General features: G+C 38.0%; 1 protein-coding gene across 3 annotated transcripts in view; it reads right to left on the bottom strand.

The window, feature by feature from the left end:
• Positions 1-25570, bottom strand: part of COL19A1 (collagen type XIX alpha 1 chain) — a 380294-nt gene that overhangs the window by 122731 nt on the left and 231993 nt on the right. For all 3 annotated transcript variants that reach the window (XM_042939135.1, XM_042939134.1, XM_042939133.1), the window contains 2 exons: positions 22717-22770; positions 1477-1527 (listed from right to left, as the gene is read on the bottom strand). In XM_042939135.1, coding sequence (XP_042795069.1) covers positions 1477-1527; positions 22717-22770 — 105 coding nt within the window. The remainder of the gene's footprint in view (positions 1-1476; positions 1528-22716; positions 22771-25570) is intronic.

Here is a 25570-nt window from a genome sequence, read left to right as displayed (position 1 = left end):
TGTGAAGATATGAACTTTAAAAGTTTTGCAAGGGATAGCAAATATTTAAGTAGCTGAGTAGCAACTTGGTAAATTTTATACCAAAGGTGATAGTAATAGAGTGTGCTCTTTAAGTTTTTCTAGCTGACACTGTGACATCAGAGCCAACTCATTCTCATTATTTTGAAATATTTATGATAAATCCTGTTTTGTGACACTAGATGTCATTACACAAAAGCATTGTACTTTAACTGATTAATTTTAGACACGCTTCACTTTTTTTCCCACTTGTTCCAAGCCCTAATGTTTTAAAAAAGCCGGTATAGATCTATTCAGAAAAATGTTTAATAAAGAATCATGAAATATACCCCAAACATCCTTCCTAGTAGAATACTCCCTAGGAAACCTAAGTAAATGAGAAAATATAAGACAGGATCACTTAGGAAGTGTAACAAGCCTTCCACACTTTCCACAGTCTTTATGTTGAGTGCAATCTGATCAAAGAAGAATTGGGATTTTTAAAACTCATTAGCTCATCATTTAATAAACATTTTTCTGAGCACCTGCTATCTTCAGGGCCTTTGCTGGCACATAGCATCTCTCTGAGATTTCTAAACAGAGAAGAATGACAGCAGTCAGAGGAATTTATAAAAAGGGAAAGCAAGAACATAGAGGAGAGACAGAAAGGGGGGTATCCCTGAATTTGTTTTTGTATAGGGGCACAATTATTCACCACAAAGTATCAACAATAAGCTATCAGGTTTAGAAGGGATCCTAGTCAGTGAATAGAATGCCTCACTCTGAGTGATCGGACCTCAAATACTTATTATTAAATGAGGAGTCAATCAATGGTTTCACTTAGGTCTCTGGGTCTTATGTCATTGCCAGCACCCACTTTTTTCCTCTCCGTTGTGTTTCCTTGGAAAACAGAAAGTAAAACTGTCTTACCTTCTGCTACTCAGGTACCACCAGGTCAATATTCCATCTATCTTGATTGCAATTTAAAAACCTTGGGGAAGTGGCTCCCATTAAAAGTGGCTCCTCCCTGAAAGGTGGGAGACTCCTAGTCTTGGCCTATGGTATGTAAAGTTTGCTTGAGGTTTTAGCATAGCAGTGATTGGTTTTGATGAGAAATCCATCACCTACTGTGCTCCTCAAGCTTCAAGGCAGCAAACAATCTATTTCTACCCCGAGAGAAACTGGACATATGGCAGTATAGATGGTGAAACATGGTTTTTGCATTAGTTTTTTGCATGACGTTTTGCAAACTTTGAAGTAATTTTTTTTAATTTATAAAAATAATATCCTGGTTTTGTAAAAAGATGCTGAGTAAAATACATTTTTTTGAAACATACTTTCAGTGCAGAAAGATATTAACTACATGCGATTATGTTTCAAAGTCTGAACACTTAGGAATTAATGTTTTCTTTTTCCAAATACATGACCACATAAAATCTCTGTGTGTATAAGATGTGAAAAAAAAGAAGCCATACATACATTGTTATGATATCCAAGAGTCTGTTGTACTCCTTGTATTCCAGGAGGTCCCTGTATTAGAAATAAATCAAAGATAAATATGTAAACACCAGAACAATGTGAATTTAAAGAATGTGTCTAAGAATTCTCGGAATCTTCCAGTTCAGAAAAAAGGAAGAGCGTGTTTAGTCAAATATTCTAATTAATAGAGAATTACAAGGGCATTAGCTTTTCAGGTTTCTAAAGGTATCTCTAGGTTAAATCCTGCATGAATCCAAAGAGGGGTCCTAAGTGGGAACGTGTAACATTTTACCAGAAGGTCAGCCATCAGCACATTCTTTATTTAAAAATATCGCACCCATAAAACTCCTCCAGGGAAGAGGTAGTAGCTTCAGTTTATTTTTGACACTTATCACAGGGCTTTGATCAATATATTATAGAAATGTGTGCCCATGTGTTAACTTAGAAAATAGGGGAAAATATTTTTTCTATTACTTTATCCGTCTCAATTAGTTGAGTGAAAATGGCTGCACATGGACATTCAGGGCAGAAAAAGATGTCTGTTCAAAAACCTCAGACTTAAGATATTGAAATGCTTGTGGTTTTCAGCTGACATGGAATGTTCACCAAGCACTATGCTGAGCTTTGGGTAGACAGGGAAGAAGACATCTGTCTGTCCCTAAAAATTCCAGATAGAGAAAAAGAGAAGAGTCTCTGAGTTTTCAGGGATTACATTTTGGGGAGAGAGAGCCATAAGAAAATACAAAGCTTAGCATTATTTTAAATCAAGTGGTTCAAGCCAAGAGAGAGTCAGCAATGTCAGAAAAGAGGCTGCATATTTCATCTAGACCTCGAAAACTCCTCAGAGGAGAGAAAATATTTCAGAGGCAAAGTTCTTTACATTTTACCTCAGAAGATAATACAAAGAAAAATTAAGGGTGAGCAAATCGAACATCACTGTTATACAAAAATTATTTTCTTTAAAAAGGAATTAAAAACTTTGAAAACTGAAGAAAATCTTAAGGAACAATTACTAGCTGTCCTCACTGATATAGGTAACACCTTAAGTATATTAAAAAAATTAATATCAGTTAACATTTATGACTGGTATTCCTTATGAACAGCTTGTGTCTGAAGATCTCTCCTAATGTGGAACCTTTGTATTGTGTCACTAAATACAGAAGACACAAAGATGTAATGATGGATGTCTGCAAGCAGGTTGATATAACTCTTGAGAAAATAATAGGCCTCACGAGTAACAGAGCTGAGTATGATTGGAAAGACAAACGATGCTGTTACCTTGCTGAAATAAAAACAGAGCTAATGTCAGAAAAGAATTCTCATGGCACTATATTTTTTTCACGTTCTTTTTCTATCAGCCAGCTTTGTGTATTCTAGGTCAGCCAGATGAAGTAATGAGGGAAGGGAAAATTGGGTTGGGAGTTGTAAGAAAGTTTCTAGCCTAGAAGATGCAAACTAAACACTCATTCTGAAAATCAGGGAAGATGAGATTCTTTACACATTGATCCTTCTGCAGCTACATAATGAGGCAAGGGGAAATGTTAGATACCATATGTAGCAGCATCAACAGGTAGCATATGGGTATATGCATAGTAGGCATTTGGTGAATGTTGATTGTGTGTCGATAATATGGCCAATTAGATACCCACCAATCAGTTATGTGGTGGGTAAATTTAGCTTCATACACATTCATCCTCATTGAATGTATTAATAATTAGTGATCCCAAATATAGCAGAATAATACAGTCTCTCAAATAGAGCAGAAGAATCAATCAAATAAGAATAGCAAACACTGATATAGGATTTACTCTGGGCCAGGCATTATACCAGACATTTTATGTGCATTAACTCATTTAATCCCTACAGTGACACTGAGAGGTACCTACCATCATTATTTCCAATTCACAGATACAGAAATGGAGGGTTAGAAATTGTTAACTGGCCCAAGGTCACACCACTGCTAAGTGGCAGGGCTACTATTTAACATAGGCAGCTGGACCCAAACTCAGTTCTCATCTACTCTCCTATCTTAACTTGAAAGCAGACTCTCAGCCTAAAATAATTTTGGTAGTAATTTTTTTCAATCATGTTAACTGTGCCCCAGAGTACATGGGTGATCACTCTTCTATGTTCTACTTAACATACAGAAATTGAAAAAAAAATCAACAGAACTTGTATTTAGCACTTCTTGTGAGCCCACGCTGTGATTAGGGCAGGAGGGGAAGACAGAAGCACTTTGTCTTTAGATGTAGTCCCACCAGGTAGATGAAGGAGGCCCCTCTATTCTTTGCATCTCCCACTATCTTGATACATTCTTGCAACCCATGATAGGGATATTATGCCTAAATATTCCCCCCAATTCCTCTCAACCCACAGCTATACTCGAAATGCATCTGATCTTTGTTTGCAGAGGTTGGGAGAGGGGGTGGTCAAAGGATATAAGAAGTGGGGCACTTCATAAAGGGGGCTCTGGAAGACAAAAATAAGGAAGGAAAAATAAACAGGAGAGTGAACAGCATGGTAGGGGTTACATGGCACAGAACAGGTAGAAGCATGGATGAGAATAGTAAAAATAACAGGATGGAAAAAATTGGGTGAGGGGCACCTGGGTGGCCCAGTGGGTTGAGCGTCTGGCTTCTGCTCAGGTCATGATCTCACGGTTCACAAGTCTGAGCCTTTCATTGGGCTCTGTGCTGACAGCTCAGAGCCTGGAGCCTGCTTTGGATTCTGTCTCCCTCTCTCTCTGTCCCTCTCCCACTCACTCTCTTTCTATCTTTCAAAGATAAATAAACATTAAAAAAATTAAAAAAAAAGAAAAGAAAAAAATGGGTGAGAATCAGGTCTGATCTTTTACAGACTGGTTATGTCCTCACAGTGTATAGCTGTGTTACATAAACCCAGAAAATATTCCTTATCCAGGATCCTGATCTTGCTGTTGAGCACACCACTAGGGGCAGGGCAGGAGGGCTCTGCACTGCTCCTCCCTCTTAAAACAAAATCAAGAGCACAACTCACTGAACAGAGACTCTGGCCAATAGAAAAGCTTGAAAAATATTATTCAGATATACACAGCATTAATAAACCTATAAAAATTACTTCCACAATTTTATATGTTCTATTCTTGCCATAAAATGTCATATCCACAAAGTAGTGCTCCAAATGGGGTCAGTCTAAAGTTTTAGGCTCTACTACCTTATCTGCTGATGAGCATTTATGGTGACATTTTCTTTCTTGTTCTTTTAGTCAGGAGGATACACTGGGTATCACAGATTCCAGGTTTAACGTAACAGAGATTTCCAGTTAACAGTCTACCCTGAAGGCAATACTTTACACAAATTCTCCCTGAGGGCTAAAGAAACTGTGAGGTGACTGAAAGAAGACTCCAGTATAGAGTCCTCAGGCAGTCTACCTCTGACCTGATTGCAGTCAGCGTGGCAATGGCTTACTGGGTTGTTCTGAAACTGGCAAAAAGAAACCACCTCAGTGTGGGGACAGCGACTACAGAGAAACACTATGCATATAAACGTGGAGAGCAACTCTGTTTATTGTTGGAAGACCAACATAGACCGTGGGGTCTTGGAACTGGCTGTTCTGGAGCCACATCCCCAAGAGATGTGCTATTTTCCTATTTTCTATTCTGGTACAATGCATGGCTGGCGAAGATCCAACAAGACATTTGTTTCCAAGTTTAGTAAGAGCTGTCAGTCTTACAGACTATCAATCAACTCTGAGGAAGGAGACGTTAAAGACTTGTGGTAAGTGACAGGTCTCCCGGCACCACATGGTGTTAGTAGATGCTCCACTTGAGAGGTCACTTTCTCTGAGGTCTGCATTTATGAGGACTCATCAAGGAGTTGCTTAGATGACCCAGGCCCAGTGGAGAATGGAAGCTAGCTATGGAGGGCACATAAGCCTTGGCTAACAAGCAACTCCACTAGGAAAAACAGTTGAAGGATTATGGAAAGAAAAAAATGTCCCAATATCTTGCTCGTGATAGTAGCCTACATGTAGGCATACAGAAATCATGCCTTTACGATGTCTGTCTGTCTTTTAGGCAGCTCTGCTTCACTCTGCCTGTATTGGGTTGGGAGACATAGGACATCTTGGTTAATGTGATGAGTATACAATTACAGAGTAGCTTTAAAATGCTCATGAATTCCAGGGAGACACACTTGTTCAGAACCCAACTGGGCCCATGTGTAATTATCTGAGAGGTCCATAAACCTGGTATGGGTAGAGATCCTGATGTTGTTTCCTACTGCAAAGAACCATACCTGGTGTGAAGTGAATTGATGCTGCAGTTAATTTGGGAGTATATACTCTCAGCAATCATTTATACCATTGAGTTTTGTTTTGTTTTCTACAATCTTGCTAGAGGTGGAAAACAGAAAAGCATCATGAAGCATCATGATGTCTGAAACCAGTGTCATCAAATGCATGGTGTGAAAATGATGAGCTATTTGTATTATCATCCTCTTTGTAGATTTTAGTTTTGGCTGCAGATTCCCAAAGTTTAAAAGATAGGAAGAATAGTGTGTTAAAAACCATACTCTTCAGACTTGGTCTTGGCTGTACTTTCACTTTTCAGTTCATGTAGTACACAGAGGTCAAAGAACTCTACTTTTGCCTCCCCACGCGCCTCCCCCGCCCCTCTCCCAGTCCCCTTCCCTGGTCTTTGGTGTAAGATCTCTATGCAAGTCAGGGCTAAGACCTCTTGATTCAGCTTTATCACACCCTAGTATTCTGAATCAAAATCTCTATGATTCCACAGTTACTCTACCTCCTCTCCGATCTTCCTCTCTGAACCATTTTCCTGTTTTCCTTTTCTCTAAAAGCATCCCTTAGTTTTTCCTAACTGCTGACTAAGCCTCCTTGAGCCATCTGGGTGCCACTTATCTCCATGCACCATTGCTGTTCAATCTCTTATTAAGGACTCCTTTCAGGATTCACAAATACATATTTTCAGGTTATACAAAACTGCCTTCTGGCCCTGTGGGTTTCCAATTAATTTCAGTTGCAACCTTTGAAATACCAAAACCTCTGTGAAGAAAGCTGTACTAGTCAACTCTCTTCAAAACATGCTAAAAAATAGCTTTGCAGTAAGAACAGATTGAAGGTTTGTTATTGAAAGTCATTTGGGCTAATTTTCAAGAAATATTTTCAGTTTCTAATGGCTGGTAGAAAAAGAAGAGAACAGTAATTATTTTTCCTTTGGTTAAAAAAAATATAATTAGGAAGCCTAAAGTTATTCATAGGAATGGTAAAATGAAGCATATTTCAATATATAGTAGTCGCTGGAAAAGCTAAGGTTTTCTCTTATATAGTTCCATCTATAATATCATATATAACCTAGTATATATAAAGCATATTTACACTGATTATGTGGGCTTTGGTACACTGTCTTTCCAGTTGGAATGAAACAAGGAGTTTTAACCTTTTTTTAATCTGATTATAACTCGAGATGTGGTACATAGTACCTTTCCCCTCCTCACAAAGGTTTGCCGAACTCAATAGAATTATTATTTCTACAAGAGGGGTGCCTGGGTGGCTCAGTCGGTTGAGTGCTTGACTTGATTTTGGCTCAGGTAATGATCCCAGGGTCGTGGAATTAAGCCCCATGTTGGGCTCCATGCTGAGTGTGGAGCCTGCTTAGGATTCTCTCTCTCCCCTTCCCTCTGCCCCTTCTCTGGCATGCATGCACTTTCTCTCTCAAATAAAATTTTGGAAAGATACAAAAAAAAGAATTGTTATTTCTACAAGAAAAAAATTTGAGGGGAAAGCTAACTTCTTGCTTGTTGGTTTTGGTTTCAGTCAGAAATGGTAGCAAAACTAGCAGAAGTCTTGCTGCTTCCAAACTCCTAGAATACAGGGCCAACAGATTTAGATTAATCTAAGAATATGGCTAAATAATTGAAAACAAAGCTGCAGTGAGCTCTAGTTAAGTAGAAAAAAGCTTATGGATGGATTTTTGAGCAAAATTACAACATAGAAAGTTGTGTCCTAACTCTGAGAGAAAAATCAATAATACTCTTTAGATAGAAAATATTTGGGAAATCAATTCTTTCTTTTAAACACAGAACCTTTTTTTTATCTTAAATATTTGCTCTAAATGAAATTTTTTTCATTGTCCCTCAGGATTTAATTATGTAAGTTAAACGGTTGTAATTTTATAATGGATTAGTTTTCTGAAAATGCTATGCTTCTGCTACAAATTTTTAGTGACTAAGTAGATATCAACACTCCCAGCCCCCATGGCTCAAAATTGCTGAAAACTCTCAAACTACAAAATAATGATTTCTGAAGCCAGGAGAAGATTTACATTTCAACATAGATATCTCAAGCTCTCCTTTTTAGGATTACAATGGAAATGTAGCCAGACAGTATGTAGTAGGTAAAATTCAAGGACCTGGAGAGGAGCCCCTATTGGTGAAAATATGTCACCTTCTTTCTGGTTTATGCCTAAAACTGCATAGAGAAAGTATGATTTATTTTATTTTATTAAAATTTTTTAATGTTTATTTATTTTTGAGAGACAGAGACAGAGTGTGAGTGGAGGAGGGACAGAGAGAGAGGAAGACACTGAATAGGAAGCAGGCTCCAGGCTTTGAGCTGTCAGTGCAGAGCCTGACACAGGGTTTGAACTCACATGTTATGAGATCATGACCTGAGCCGAAGTCGGATGCTTAACTGACTGAGCCACCCAGGTGCCCCTGAAAGTTTAATTTATTTGTTTGGTTTTATCACCAGCTCAAATGCAAATGTTCCTGGGAGATGTAATACTAATGCTTCATATATATAACTTTGTATAATTCCTTTTTTTAAAGTGTATTTATTTGTTTTGAGAGAGAGAGATTAAGAGATTCTGAGCAGGGCATGACTCTTAAATATGGAGAACAAAGAGAGGGTTACTGGAGGGGTTGTGGGAGGGGGGGATGGGCTAAATGGGTAAGGGGCATTAAGGACTCTAACCCTGAAATCATTGTTGCACTCTATGCTAACTAATTTGGATATAAATTAAAAATAAAGAAAGAAAGAAAAATAAATAAAGAAATCCAGGGAAATAAAGAAATTAAAAATAAATAAAGAAAAGAAAAAAGAAAAAAAAAAAAGAGATCATGAGCAGGGCAGGAGCAGAGAGAAGGAGACAGAGGATCCCAAGCAGGCTCCGCACTGTCAGCACAGAGTCTGACACACGGTTCAAACTCACAAACTTTTGAGATCATGACCTGAGCTGAAACCCACAGCCATATGCTTAACGGATTGAGCCATCCAGGCACTCCCAACTCTGTATAATTTTAAATTTGTTTTCATGTATTTTCTTGGATGGCAGGGTAATGTGATTGCAAAACACACTATCTTATTTGATTTTTATAATAACTGAAGTGGGTATTATTATATTCTTCGTAAGATGAAAAAAACAGAGATTTTCCCCTATATCACACAATAAGCAAATGGTAGAACCAAGTCTAAGAGTTGTTCCATTCTAATATATTCTTATGAATCATTTATTAAATATTTCTTGAGAGCAAGTTGAATGGGGCAGAGAAGGGGAGGAGTAAAGGGATGGTATGTGGGGAGTAGGGACAGGAGAAGATAGGGCCAAAAGACAAAGGGAGACAGAAGAGAGAGGATGAGAATCTCGAAGGCCAATTCTTGTTTATACCACCATCAGCCCAGGCCTCTTCGTTTCTGGCACATGGTTCTGAGAAATGGAGTTACTTCTTTTGAATTAAGTCTTAGTATTAAATTTGACTGTAAGAGGTGAGGACTCCGTGAGAATAAGCTCAGGTAAAATTCTGGTTTCAAGCTAAGCAGGACATATTTCATTTGTTTGGCCAATACACAAAGACACAATCATGAAATTGAAAGTGCCCTCATCCTGAAATAGATGTTTTCATCCACACTGAATATTGAATATACTGAGTTTTTTTTTTTTTTTTGGATGATGAATATGTCAATGAATATACTTAGATTAACATTCTTAAATGAAGTTTACTCTGTAAAGACCTGAACAGAGAAAAACAGGAGAGGAGCAAAGCAGATAGAAGAAAACGTTATATGAGAATGATAATGCATGAATTGGGGAAGGTATCAACACTTTCACTTCAGAAATGGTAGCAGCTGAAGCTGAGGTCAGCCTGACCTCATAGCTTTGAAATTTTAACTCTTTCCTTTATCTGCTTCACAGTGAGAGGGATGCCAGATAGGAAAATAAAATCTCAATTATCTTAAAGCTGGTTAAAAGAATCAAGTAGGGAATTCAATGATAAAACTTCACAGAATCTCTTAATGAGATACAGAATCAGTAAGGGCCAAGCAAACAGACAAACAGAGCTATGAGACATGGTGTAGACACATATTTTCTAAGATTTGGATGCCAAGAAGAGATCAAGAGGAAAGTGACCTGACTGGAAGAAGCATAAGGAGAAGAGAGAGGAACCTCATGTAGACACAAGAAATGTTAAAATCATGGAGGGCTTAGATTACAGAGAGAGAAAGAGAGGATGATTTCTGGGGGGGGGGGGGGGGGGGGCAGTTGGCAATGGTGATCAGCATCTTAAATAACTTTTTAAAAACGTTTATTTATTTATTTTAGGAGAGTGGAAGTACAAGCAGAGGAGGGGCAGAGACAGAGGGAGAGAGAGTCCCAAGCAGGCTCTGTGCTGTCAGCCCAGAGCCTGACAGGGACTTGGGGTCGATCTCAAGAATGATAAGATCATGACCTGAGCTGAAATCAAGTCGGAAACTTAAGGGACTGAGTCATCCAGGCACCCCTTAAATAAGTTTTGAAATTCAAATGACACCAAATGAGGGGTAAAGAGTCCTAGTATTTATGAGATGATAGAAGAAAAGGAAAAATTAAAAAATGATTGTAATTAGTGGAAAAACACCAACCAGGAGAGTAATACTGCTTGGGAGGCTGAAATTCTTATGAGCGTGAAATTGCACTGAAGAACAGTCATGGAAAGTTGTCACACTTAGTAGAGAAAATGAAATACCCTTCAAATAAAACTACAATAGTGCTATTGTATTTGTTGTGGAAGAGAAATCTGTGTATTAGCATTCTCGAAATCTAAAGGATTTAAGTGACACAACAATTCACTTCATCAAGGACATCTTTTGAGGACCTCCTCTAACAAAAATAACACTTCTGTTAGAAGCCAGCAGCCACACATTCATTCTTGGTGAATCTCTGGAAATCCTGAGCAACACTGTGATCCATGATCTACTCTTGCCTCAGCCAGTTTCCCCCACCACAGTGGCATATACCTGCACCATACTTTGAAAGATCAATAGCTTTTAAGTGTCTCAATCCAAGATATTGCCAGCATCCCTGGTTCAGAAGTTCAGAAACAGTGCGAATAACAGGTGAGGAATTGCAGCAAAAGCAGCTTCTGGATCTTGAATGGGAATTTTTCACATCTGCCACTTTGGACATTTTTCAAACTCATTCCTCTGTGTATTCCAGGAAGTGCTCACTTGAGCTGGGCTTGTCTCTTCTGGCCTGCATACTGAGCTGTGTAATTGAGGGAACTCAAGCATAGGCAGTTTATGGTTGTATGAATAAGCAAAATACTCAATATGTGACCTGATTGTTTTCCAAAACTGCACAGTCCCTGGTTTTACTTGTCATTTTGGAACAAGAGTGGGAGGGTGAGACTGTGACAGTGAATGCGCTCAATGGGTATAATTAACCCATTTCATAAAAGCAGATTTTCTAAATTATGCTATGAAGCTCATAAGTTTTTAACACTTTATTTTCCAAGGGAGACAAAAATCGTTTTCCAAGGAGCTTATTTTTCCTGATACAGTGAAACAAATCAATCTAATTGGTATAAAACCCGCTGCATTGTTGATAATCTGGGACATTTTTGACTGATTTCTGTAGCATAATGGTTAGAAAAATAATGATTCCTCCCCTAACACTGCTATTCTGCTTATCCATCCATAAAATGTTTCATACTCATCTCTCTGCAGTATGTCCTGCAAAAGGAAAAATATCATTTGTCAGCTCCCTGCAATATCAGGAGCAGCAGGAATCTTGAGAGTGGCTTGCCACCCACAGGAACAACATCACTGACCCAGCACAAGGTGATAAAAACCACAGGGATATGAAAACTAGTAAGAATGGAGGTGTGTGAAACAAATTACTTATATCCAGTGGCGTCCCCCAAAGCTCACCACCAACAAAAACCATACTTGGAGAACAAGTTGTGCCTCCACCCCCTTGTGTGACCTCGGGAATCTCCCCATAAGCCCCTAAACCAGAAGGGAATCTGGCTTACACAGCCTGCACTTATCAATGCTTTGAGCTTTCGTTTACTGTAATAAAGTGATAACACTTACTCTCTTTAAAAATGTTGGTAGAATGACAACACTTCCTGTGCAGAGAAAATGTGATTTCCAGGCAAAGTGCTTGGGACTTAAGATAACCAGGCTGATGGCACTGGCTTATACACTGCCAAGTTACACAGCGGCCGAGAGCTCGTGCAAAATCCGAATAGTTGGGGACATTCTAGACAGTCTGGCAAGAAGCAAAATGAACAATCTGTAGGTTCCATTTTGGTGTGATTATAGTCTCCAATTTCAACTCGAATGTGTGACATCAAGGATTCTCTCTGATCTATAGGTTGTAGTAATGATAAATCTGCAAATGATGATTTTTGGCTTAACTGAATACCATGGTTACAAAGGGTACATTCAGTTAAATTCTAGAAAAAAATACTTAATGATTTTATTTTTAAAACAGCCCCTCCAAAGGATTTCAGGCAAAAGAGAAGATGCTGACACTTTACGCCAGGGAAGTTATTGGTGATATTACCCTGACATTAACCTAGCCCGTAGGATGTTTTTCCTGTTTCCTACAATAAATTTGGGATATTTCAAGCATGCTGAAAAGTATAGAAAATAACATGAATCCACAACCCAATGTTGTTAGATTCTAACCATTTGCTGTATTTGCTTCAGATCTTTTTACTTTTTAATGAAATTACAGATATAGCTGAAGGCCCTTCAAGTCTAATTTTCTATAATATTTCCTTCCATGTTTCAGATCCCCCAGATAAATAATGAAAATTTGTTGCTTCTCTAATCACTTTTGATCCAAACAGTTTTCTACTAGTAGTAGCTGTGCAGAGAAAACTGACTGCATGGAGTTAGGTAAGCCCCTATTTCTCAAGGCCTGGAGTTTTCTTATGGTTAAAATGGAGATAATCTTTTCTTGCCTACCTCACAGAGTCATACTGTGGTAAAATTAAATACTTTATGGAGATGATTTTGGAAATGATATCATCAAATACAAACGTAAGATTATTCAGGAAACAAGTCTCCCATTCTGAATCTCTCTCAACGGACAATCAGATTTATTAAAACCTTAGCGTTTATCTACCACAAAGAAATGGTGCTTAATCTATGTACTGGCCCACCTAATAACCAGTTTAGTGACCATATATCAAGGATATCACATATTTTGTCCCATCATTGCAATACATAATGCCTGTCAATTCAGAAGTCTTAATAGTTGGTTCAATAACATGATCCAAGACGAGAAAAGTCAGTGGCTATAAGAAGGTACAATCCTTTTCCTCCAGAGTGTAGGTGTCATTAGTAAAAAACTTAGGAAGTCAGAAAGTGGCTAATACTGTCCTACTGTTGCTGTTCATATGGACAGAAAAAGAGAAGTAATTGTGCAATTGAGCCCAAGTGCTAGTTTTCAAATTCTCAACCTGAAACCCCCAGCTGCCTCACATGCAAGTCTATGTAATCTGTGGCCACACAAGGTGATACTGGAATTTTAGCAATGTGGCAACAGCTGTTTTGTCTGGGACCATGACCCCAGTGGGGGACAAGTGGTAATGAAAATGATTAACTGGCCATGTCTGTCTCTATTTTGTAAGTCTTATGTGTCTTTATTTTTAAATCTGAGGAAGTCATCTTATTTTTATTAAGAAGTGAAATTACTATTCCCATTGACTCAAATAAATGGTTAGGTTCATTTTCTCTGAAGAGATTATCATTATAGTACATGGCCTTTAGCCATTTAATAGACCAAAGAGACTTAGGTTCTTTGCTGAAAGGAAAACTGAGACATATGATAAAACCCTGATCAGTTCAAGGTTTTTTAAAGGGATGTTAAGAATATGAACTGGATTCCCATTTAGACATGATGAGCCTCAAAATGTACATAGTCACATATAGGGTGTTTTAACCAGAAATTAAATGTTTTAAATCAGACAGTTCTTGTCACCCACTTTATTCGGTAGTCCAGAATTTGGGGTACTAATACGTTTTAGAGGTGCGCCTTGCTATATGCTGGAAACAATAACTTTGTACCTTGAGTTCTTGGGACACAGTTGATAAAGTTGGAGATGGAAGATTTAAAAATTGGGGGTAGTGATGGATAATGGGGTACAGGTGCAGAAAGCCATTAGGACCATGGTGTTTTGAGGGCATATATTTTCATTGCTGTGATTACTCATCTGACCCAACCCAAAAACTAGCACAAAAGAAGCATCAGGTCTAGTTGTGGAGAAAAAGAAAGACTGACTTAAATGTGAAGAGAGTCTCCATCTTTAATGAAAGACATGGTATCTACTGGATTCAGGCAAGACTGAAATTAAATGGGCTAATGTGAAGTTGGTCAGTTTTCTTGTTTTCTCTCAGCAAACAACTCTATTCCCAGGCTATGCAAAGACTAAAAATGATGTGCTAAAAATGATGTTACCTCTAGAATTATCAGTAGAAAAAGTAATTTTATCAGATCCAAATAAAAATCTAATCACCTCAGATAAAAATGCCATCCCAAGACTTACAAAAGTGAGATGTGACTGGCTATTTTCCTTGCCACTCGTTACCACCCCCATCCCACACACCTGCTTCCACCCTCATAAGGCCCTACATGTTAAAAGCCATTCAGCTCCAAAACCTTTTCTGGCACTATTTTTCTCTTAGCTCCTTTATGTTTATTAAATACATCAAGCTCTTTCCCACGTTTGAATTCCTGATCTTTCTAGTTGGATAGCTCTTGCTCTGACCCTCAAATGGGATGCTTCTTCTCAAGTAACATCATCTAAATGCTCAGAGATGCCATCTTGACCATTTTAACTAGAGTAACAACTTTCTCCCCAATCACTCTCATATTGCCCAGTTTGTTCCCCTGTATCACCTCATGCTAAACTGAAATGTTTTTGTCTATCTGTTGACTTGCTTATTAACCATAACTATCCCCAACACACAACAGAGTGTAAGTTACTGAAGGGAGAGCTTGTCTGCAGCTTGTTAGTTTGTTGCTATGTATTTTTTATTTAAAAAAATTTTTTAAAATGTTTGTTTATTTTTGAGAGAGAGACAGACAAGGCGCGAGCGGGGGAGGGGCAGAGAGTGGGGACAAAATCCGAAGGAGGCTCCAGGCTCTGTGTCCAGACTCTGAGCTGTCAGCACAGAGCCGGACGTAGGACTCAAACTCATGAACTACAAGATCATGACCTGAGCTGAAGTCGGATGCTTAACCAACTGAGCCACCCAGGCACCCCACTATGTATTTTTTTTAAACTACTGTATGCTCAATGTTTATAATAGTGACTCACATGTGATAGATGATCAGTAAGTATTTGTTGAGTAAATGAATTCAATATTACACCCTAATTTACCCTTCTAACTCTGTATAAGGCAGTATAATCATAACCTTCAAACCGTGCAATGACCCATGCTTTCAAGGTAAAAGAAGTTCTTCTACACTGAAGTTAAAACTAAAACAGAAACAACATGGGTTGTATTTGTTTTAAATCATATTGTTGTTTTAGAAAAGAAGCATGAATTTCATTGGAGTCAGCTCCCACAAAATGATCACTGTAGAGTTTTATCAGCATTTTACAACAGATGGACATTTTAGGTATCCATGAGCTAAGGGTTTTCACTTCAGGAGTGTCAAGTTCATATTGAAAGTGACGGTGGATAAAATAGCATTTGTATTTAAAGTATAGGATAAGCATAAATTGCAAAAAAAATACCTTAAATAATTTTGAAAATTATGTAGCTTTATATTAAAGCCTCAAACAAAAAATTCCATAGCTTGGACATCCTTTAAGAGCTATGAAGTGCCTTTCTTTGCTTATAGTTTTTCCAGCGGAAACAGTAGAGGGAGCTGCTGCCCCACGTTACAAATTCCTTGAATTTCTGTTTTCAACATAAATTGCTATGCACTGAAATGTGACACATTTGAGCCCACTGCTCAATTCTCATACTGCAATAATGAAACAATGCACAAAAACAATGCCAGAAAAAAAAAGAAAGGGAATGAAGAGCCCTGCCTGTAACAGAAAGAAATAATAACACATTTTAAAATTAATGTGGTTTTTAATAAACACTTTTACAGTGATGATGAATGAGAAGCAAAGTTAATGTCAAATGGGTGGGCTAATACATACTTCCTTTAATGGCTCATTAGTTAAATTCTCCTGCTTTCCCTCCTGCTCCGCCTCATTTCCAGCTGCTTTCCTCTCTTTTCTAAAGGAACTAAAAACCAGAATACTTTGAATAAATGAAGGCATTTCAAGTCTTGCGACTTTCCAAGTCTCATTATCATAACACAGGCCACTATTTTCCATTGCTTACGCTACGCAGATAACTTGCTTTAAAGAATAAGAGAAATTTTTATTAGAGTGTGAAGGATAGTAATTGAGACTTAGGGAACATCACGACTCATAAAATGCAACAGCTCAGATCATGGATGAACTAGTCCCACAAGCAAGGAAGAGGCTGTAAATCAGAAGGGAAAAAACACCACTGAATACTTAGACCCTGTTGTTATTATTACCTGACTGTGAGTAACTTTCACATCTATCTCTTCATGAGTAGATTTACATATACAGAATAAGCATTCCATATGTATGTAGAGCACGGATATTTTACTTTAGCAAGTCAATGAAAGAAATTCACATTTTTGTTAACTGAATTTTGGGAAATTTGTAAAAAGGAAAAATGTGTTGGTTCAATTACAGATCCAATATAATCTCTGCTGTCTACAATACTATATGTGTGAATGGATGGTCAGAATAATAGGAATGTATCTCAGTTACATAGCTAGAGCTTTTCATTTACAAGAAAGATCTTCACATACATGGCACTGCTTTTCTTTCTCCCAGCAGCTGCGAGAAGTTGATGAGGCAGGTGCAATCATTTCAAATTTACAGAAAAGGAAACTGAGACAAGGAAATGTTAAGCGAATTGCCTGAGGACACTAGTGTGAAGGGCTGGGTTCCTCACTATCTTCTTACACTATCCTGCTGTCCTGAGGCACTGCAGTGCTGTGAATTACCATAAGAAAATCAAACCATGTTCTGTGTATAATGTTTAAGTAAGGCTGATCCTAGTCAAATTGTAAACTAGAAGCTTGTCTTTCACACCTGTGATCTAATAAAATAAAGGTGGGTTTAGAGAACAGCTCCTGGGTTTCACTTCTGGCTCCCCAACTTAGGCTTGTGTGATCTTGGGCACATTACTGGATATTTCTAAGCATCCTTTATCCTATTACAAAATGGGATAGTTTCTGCATCTCACCATAGTTACGAGGATTACATAAGGCATTGGCAATGGGGTACCTACTGCAGAGCAAGTGCTATAATAAACTCTCCTGATCCATCCCTCTCTTTTGAACCTGTTTCCTCAGGAGTTAGTGTTATTTCCTTCTCCGGGAGATACTTAATGCTCTCATGCTTCTTCTCTGAAAAACTGCTCTCAAGCATAGTGTATTTGCAGGTATTATCAATCCAAGACATCTCTACTTAATGGTTTGCCTCCAATGAAGAGTAGTCATTGAAAACAAGATGGTGGAAGTTACTTGTGGGAATCTGAGAACTTTTTCCTTTGCATAGGTAAGATCGGCTCTGCCTGTTAACAGGAAATTGGACTAATATTTTACAAAAAATATGTTCATCTTGTGGCTAGCTCTGTTATCCAGTTTAGTTGCTCCTCAATGACAAGCATTTTTATTAAGAATAATCTTATTATACGCAGATTACATGTGTGTAAATTTCAACTAAATCTTCCCCAAAGAGAGTAAAAATTACTTTAAATATGGGGAACTAAATTGGAGCAATATATATGACTTCGATGAAACACCAATTCATAAACACAATTTAATAACAGTAGTTCAATAGATCTACTTTTAGTAAATATTCCATTATTACATTTTTCCCCCTAGGAAATACACTCTCCGAGGGGGAAAATGGTTGTCCTTTATATGCTAAATGGAAAGTTGTGGGAAATTATTCTTTGCAAACAACTTATCTTTTTGGTACAAATGCTTCTTAAGAAAGTGAGAAAATACAAATTTGGCTTCAGAACAAAAAATTGCAAGTAGAAGGATTGGTTAAATGTTTTAATTATTTGAGTTGCTTCGAGCCATTAGAGATTTCTCTCAGTTCTATTTTTTTAAATCTTCATTGACATTCCTTTAAATACCAACATTATCTTTGATTTCGGGAACATCTCTAAAACCCCGAAGGGAAAAACATTTTCTTGAAGAAACTGAGCAAAGTATGCTTGTTATCAAAGGATCCATGCCTCCATGGTTCTTTTTAGACAATCACACTGAGCAGAATAGTTTTTCCTGCCTAACTTTTCTAAAGGCTAATTGCTCCAACATATATGCTAAAATTACATACTATGCACTCACTTGAGGGATATTACATAGTGTTTGATTATTGTTGATAAGAGAGACAAAATTAATATTTTAAAAATATTTCATATTGTCATGAGAAATTCTAACATGTGCTTTAGGAACCTCATGTTCAAGCCACTAGGGTGAGTCATACACCATCTCCCAATCTCAATTAGAAAGATTTTAGTCTTGACCAACCTTTCCTTCTTTCTCTTATTACCTTCCTTCCTGCTGTGAAGTAGGGCTCATTTCACATAGGGTACAATGCTGTTAAAGACAAATAAATGAAAAACAACAACATCTTGATCTAAATATGTCCATAAATAAATGGGAACATCTCTCAAGCTATATATAACTTGTAATAAAAAACAAATAGCTCCATGGGGCATTCTAACAGAGATTTTAAAAAATATTCTGCTGATAATTTAAAAACAGTAAATACTATGATAGCCATAGTGAATCCTGTGTCCTCTCAACAACCCAAGCCCACCATGCCACCTCAGAAGGGACCTTATCAATGAAATCTGGCCACGGGATTCCCCACTTAGAAGTCTTCACGAATTTTCATAGCTTCATGTGAGGTTCACCAGGACCCTGCCAGGGCCTGACTTGCCAGTGCTGGCCTAGTGCACTGGGTCTCAGAAGTGTGTGGGCTGCCTGCCTTGCCTCGCTGCCCAGAGCTGCAGTGCTCTGTGCTTTTTGCTCAGGCTGATTTCCTCTTCCAGCAATACTCAGTTTGCTCTCTCCTTCCCCTCTATTTGTTTTACTGGACAATTCCTTTTCATCTCTTTTTTCAACAGTTTTATTGAGGTATAATGGATATAAAAGAACTGAACATAGTTAATGTGTACAATTTAATGAGTTTGGACAAATGAAAACACCTGTGATACTATCACCACAATTGAGGTAATCAATATATCACTTCCCAGAGTTTCCTTGTGTCCCTTAGGTAGTTTTTGTTGTTGTTGTTGTTGTTGTTGTTGTTGTTGTTGTTTTGTGGTTAAGAACACCGACCATGAGATCTACGCTCTTGACAAACTTCTCAATGTACAATACTGTGCGCAATACTCTACAGGCACGATGCTGTACAGCAGATCTCTAGAACTTATTCATCTTGCAAAACTGAAACTTTATACCCATTGAATAACAACTCTCATTTCCCCCAGCCCCCGGCAACCACTGTTGTGTTCTCTGCTTCTCTGAGTTTGGCCATTTTAAGTCTGTTATATAAGTGGAATCATGTAGTCTTTGTCCTTCTGTCACTGGCTTATTTCACTTAGCATAATGTCCTTCAAGTTCATTCATGTCGTAACTGGCAGGAATTCCTTCTTTTTTTAAGGCCTGATTTTTATGCTCCAGTTGTCAATCCTGAAGGAAACCATCTCGACCATTATCTTTTCTAATTCTTTCCCTTTGTTCACATTTCTGTAAACTAAACTTGAATCCCCAGAAGGCAAGGACAATATAGTATTGCTATTTGCAAGCCCAGCTCCGAACAGAGTACTGGGTACATGGGAGGCCTTAAATAAATGTTTGTGAATTTGTGAAACAATGAAAATTAGGGGTAGGTTGCTTTTTTCGTAAGCTCATTTTCTTAAGATATGAATTAATATAATCTTGAAAGGACTGCTTTTGAAGAACTCTGTTCATTTCTAACCACTTGGGAAACAACAGCCCTCTTGCTGAAATCTGCTCTATGCTATGAAGGTAGCATTGAAAGATGCCAGGATCCTATTATTTTACCTTCCTATTCAATGCTGCCCTTGGCTAAGTCCTGGAAGTGTGAGTAGGTGCCTTACGAGAGTTTCCGCAGCGTGCTGGTGTGCAGGTTACGCATTCAACCTACCATCTGAACAACTCCAAAAAATCCAAAAGGTGAAACAAACTGTACCCCAAAGTAAGGTTTTGATAATACTTGCATTAGAGAAAAGATATTCTAGTCAACTGGAGGAGTTATCCCAGAATCAAAAAGACAGAGAATTTCCATAAACCACCTTTCTTAAACAGAAAATGAGCCATGTTATACTTTTTCTTTTAAAACAAAAGCTGATCTATAAATAAAAACCTTTTCTTTTTTACATAGATTTTCTCTTTATTTTTGTACTTGGTATATTGCAGTATTTTATAATAATCAGTATTTTGTTATATTACAAAAGATAATAAGCTACTTTTCTTTTAAATAGCTGTGTACTCAGGATTTAACAAACACCGTATCAGACTCATAGCGGAGTTTAAATTCTAAATCCAAAACTTGAAATAAAAGAAGTACCTCTCTTCCCCACTCTGGCAATAAACTAAAACTGGTGATATTGAATATTAAAAATTCTTTCATAAAGTCACATATTTCTTAATCTTCTAAATTCTTTAGTAAACTTGGTTGATCTGTAGTTGAGAACTCATTCCATGACTTGGGGTAATCTTCCTTCCTAGACAGTTGGCAGGCTTGTCACAAAAGCCTTCATCATTCAAATTCCTTCTTTGAGACAACAATTATCCCGTTTTAAAAGCAGTATCATGTGTTGACAAAGCTACATGAAGGTCTAATCTTGCCTGTTAGCATTCACCAGCTTTTCTTCTTCATAGCACAAAACAATTACTGCAAATCTCACAATGCGTTCTCTGTTTTGCCAGAAAATTTGGAATATAAACAACAAAGCTAATTCCTTTAAAGGATGGATTGCAGGCTCCCAATTTATGCCTCTTCCCATTCCCCACCCTCCCAACTTGCTTTTATAATCAGCAACACCAGTATATTGCTTATAGAACAATTCACTTGAATGGCTAAAGTGAACAAAATGAAATCAATGACAAGACAGCAATCATGTTCATTTTTTGGCACATGACCACATCCTAGGAAATTCCTAAGGTCTGGAGCCCTTTAGTGGTGGTGAAGGGTGGTTCTGGTCCTTAAAAAGCCACTTCTATTCTGGGTTTTTTTCTTACCTACAAAATATATCTATTTGTTTACTCATTCATTAAATAATTAATAATAATTAATAACCACATGCTCCATGACAGAAACTGTGCTAGGCAGTGGTGATAAAATAGAAGTTCAAAAAACCTGCAGTGCAGCAGGCAGACAGACAAAGAAAACAACAGTAGGAAGCAATGTGCCATGTGCTACATGAGGGCAGGAGGTATAAGATTACAAGGATTGTGGAAAGGACACTTCACATAATGAGAGCACTGACAAAGGCCATGCAGGAAAGCTGATGTTGACATGAGTCATGAAGACAGAGGGAAGCTTACTTAGGCCTCCAGGAGAACCTGCACAAAGGACGGCATTTGTGAGATAGTAAGGAAAGATTACACAGTGGTTAAAATGAAGGAAAGGCATAGGGGGACAGGCAAAGAGAGGTAAAGGGCAAACTAAGAAGGACCCAGAATGATATGCAGAAGATGCAGAATCTATCTAGAAGGAGGAAGAAGCTGTTAGAATTTCAAGCCAAAGAGTTACATAGTCTGAATCCTCATTTACCAATATTACTCCACTTGTAGAAGGTAGAGGCAAAGAGCCCCCACTCTGAGATGGTTACAAAAATACACATACAAACTGACGGGGGCCTAAACTAAGGCAGTGGCAATGAGGAAAGAGAAGAGGAAATGGATTCATGAGCTACTGGTATATAGAATTGACATGATTTGGATATGGAGGATGAGAGAGAGAGAAAAAAAATATTTCTAGAGTTTAGTTTGGGACAGGCTACTTTTGTAATACATAGGAGACCTCCAAGTGGAGATACTGAGCAAGTTGGAATGTATGAGCCTGGAACTCAAGAGGAATGTCTGGGTTGAAATAAAAACTGGGAATCTTTAACACATGCAACATACAGATAGGAGAGGAGGGTACATAGTTAATGAAGGAGACAAAAGAGGATGGCCCGAGAGGTAGGAGAAAAAAAATCAACATCACTAAACCAAGAGAACGGGAGTTTCAAGAAGACAGCAGTCACAAGTGTAAATTCCTGTATAGCAGTGAAATAAGATGAAGCCTGGTAAGCGCCCAGGGAATCTCATGCCTCAGAGATTATTGGTGACTATAGAGAGTGTCCGTGGAGTAGCTTGGACACAAATCAGACTGTAATGGGTTGAAGAGTTGGCAGAACCACAAGGAATGGAATACAATTTCTAGAGGTTTGTGATAAAGAAAAATATCCGCTAATTGGCTTGAAGATCTTTATAGCTTTCTTCTGCAACAGCATTCCACAAAATTCTACTAATAAAACAGCTGTATCAAGAAAAGAGGACATGCTTCCCCAGATATCTAAGTTACTACCAGCCTGGATGTTAAGAAACTGAGGGGATGGAGGTAGGTAGTTCCAATCAGGATTCATCTACTTGAAGACTTGCCTTAGGGTGCTCATGCACGCAGTACAATTGTTCCTGTCCATGTAATAAAGAAGTAGGTGAGGTGTACAGTCACTAGCCTTCCTTACCTCATGCTTTGTGTGGTGGTGGGAGGTGTAAGGAGGATAACCATTTTAAACAGTAGAAAGATAGAAATTGGCTACAGGGGAGCAAAATAACCCGCAGATAAATAAGGGCTCTTCTAAGGAACAGTCATCCTACTGTTTACTCACGGGCGGTCCTGGGGGGCCTGGTTTTCCTGGAGGACCTGTTTTTCCTCGTCTTCCCTGGAAATCAAAGAGAAACAGTTAAATACCTGTGATTCCTTTGTATTTTAAGATAAGACAATATTAAATGGCAACTTTAAAGATAGTAAAAATCAACTGAAAGTTAAAAAATAATTTCAAGTCCACATCACCTTTAAACATCAACAAAATCTAAAAGCAACGGGCCAAATCTTAATGACCAAGATGAGAAAAGTAGTGCTTGGAATGAATAAACCTTAACTTATCAGCAGTCCTTTAAAGGCTTGCTTGTCAAGTAGTATAAACTATCTGAAAGATGGTCTAAGATTGGCATTTTATCTGATGCTTCTATGGTTTCAGATGCAATAAAACCTGCATTTGTCATCTTAAATTGGTGTTCCTCAAAGAATGGTCTGAATTGTAATTAAAAAAATTTTTTTAATGTTTATTTTTGAGATAGAGCGAGAGAGCGGGAGAGAGACAAAGAGAGAGGGAGAATCGGAATCGGAAGCATGCTCCAGGCTCTGGGCTGTCAGTACAGAGCCTGACGCGGGGCTTGAACCCACGAACTGTGAGATCATGACCTGAGCCAAAGTCAGACTGAACCACCCAGGTGCCCCTCTGAATTGTAATTTTATAGCAGTGACCTGAGGGTGAGATTGGGTGTTACAGCTGCGTATTCTGGAGCTCCATCTTAATTTACTGGCTTAGAATCTCTGGGGAAAGAAGCCATGAACTTGCATTTTAAAACCATTTCAGGTCATTCTTATGTTTGCTAAAGTATGAAAAGCACTACCCTAAGCCATACCATAATCCTATGTAGTGTATAAAGCACATTAACATGCTCTTTTCCTCCCTTTGGATGGTTAAGCTATTTTTTTAAGTAAACTAAAATAAAGACCCCTTGCTTACTAGTCATTATCATAATGGAATGTTAACTTTCCCAAGTTCACAACTAGCTAAATTCCAGTTTCAAGAGTTAGAAAAATAAGATTGGGCTAACATCTATAGGTAACTGTGTACCTAATATCACTTAAAGGGCAGTTAGTTACTTTTTATAAATTTAAACATTTTTCCCCTTTCTAATAGAAGGAAGTAAGCTTAGGTATTCAAGCATACATTTTGAACAAGAAGCATTTCTGAGCATGTTTGATAAATATGTCCACTCTATTTCATTTTTCCTGATTATTTTATTATCATATTGGTAGCATATTAATAAACATTAAGACTTGTTGCTACTGAAAAAGTAAAAGTTTTGGGTTAGTCTTTCAATTTTGGACGGGAGGGGAAAGAATTGTAAACATAAACACTAAAGGCCCATTTCATTCACTAATTTTCTTGCCTTGAAAGTGCCAGGCAAAGTAGCTTTCTCTCTCTGGTTTTCATTTAGGATTGGAGTGGGGTAGGAAGTCCAATGCCAGACCAGCAGAGTAAGTTTTGGGAGGTAAGCATAAACCACACTGTGACTGGACAGGAAATGCTTGCAATGCTGTTGAAGGTGAGTTAAAGTCACAGCATCAGGAGTTCCTATAAAAATAGCTGTTTTTATAAACAATCCCAGCTAAAGTCTATGGAACATATTTTTAAAAATTGTATTAAAAACAGAAATATAATTAGTGGTGTTTTCATGTTTCTGTTTCACGTTTCTGTTTCAGAGATCTGAACCTGGGAGCTCCTTTAGGGACTTGTAACATTGGAATGAATATATAATTTAATTGTCTGTATACTTAATAAAAGTTTACACATGTACACCATTTTCTGGTCTTGTAGTTTACACATTCTGAAAATCAATATATTGGGTCTTTTAGTAAATGTAAGTCAATTAGACCCTGAGGACTAATCAATGATAAAAAGTTTACTTAGAAAGTGGAAGCACTGTAATTTATTTATTCACAGGGGCACAAAGAAACAAAATCAATGGCATCGAAGTGGGTGATTGGTTCTTTCTTTCAGGTTGAGGTAAGTTAAAACCATAGGATCAACTTCTGTGTGCATTCTCCTTTCGTTAAAGGAGACATGTATATTGATCGGGGCAGGAAGTAGGGAAAATGAGGCTGACTATTGATCAACTTTTATCACAGAGTTAATGGTTAAGGCAAACCAAATGTCAGATATTGTAAGATAACATTGGCATGTCTTAGGATGAGGAGTGAAAACAGTCATGATTCAGTATGGCACGGGCAAGCATCCAAATTCTTGCATATCACTGCGGGTTTATGTGATCATTCAAGTCAGCCTTGCAATCCGAGTGCACTGATGTGCATGCTGGAAGACTGCAGGGGAAGCCTGCTTTTGTTCTCGCATCCTTGCTAAGAGTGGATGTGCAGGTAAAATATTTTTCAGGGATGTTAAATTACTGGAACATATTGTGTGTAGGAGATAACTTCAGATGACAAGTATTTTCAGTTTAAATGTGATTTGTAGGCTTGAGTTTCTAGAACACCTTAATACGGATTTGAATACTTTTTAAAGATTTCTTTACAAAGCAGCATAGGCCCCATTTTCTTAGCCATAGAGCTAAATGCGCCTTAAATATATTGGGACCTAGGACTTTAGCCTAAGTCTTAAGTTTCATTGACCTGTCAGGGGGATCTTACAGGACAGAGTGGGGGAAGGGGGGGGGAGAATAGATGAAAACCTGATGGAAGCTCCAGAAGGTGAGGTCTCAGAGTGGTCTTGAACTATTGGACTGACAGACTGTGGTCCTACTCCCAGACATCATCTTTCTTCTCTCCAAGGAGCCCCACGAATTAACTCCTTTGTCTTCTTTACTCCCATTCAAGGCCTCCAGCTGCACTGAACAGTCTCACATTCTCCCATTCCTCCAAAACGTCTTTTGTTT

The sequence above is a fragment of the Panthera leo genome, chromosome B2 (assembly GCF_018350215.1).
Source record: "Panthera leo isolate Ple1 chromosome B2, P.leo_Ple1_pat1.1, whole genome shotgun sequence".
In the NCBI taxonomy this organism is placed as follows: domain Eukaryota; kingdom Metazoa; phylum Chordata; class Mammalia; order Carnivora; family Felidae; genus Panthera; species Panthera leo.
The sequence above is the reverse complement of the archived record's forward strand: the minus strand, read 5'-3'. Positions and strand labels throughout refer to the sequence as shown.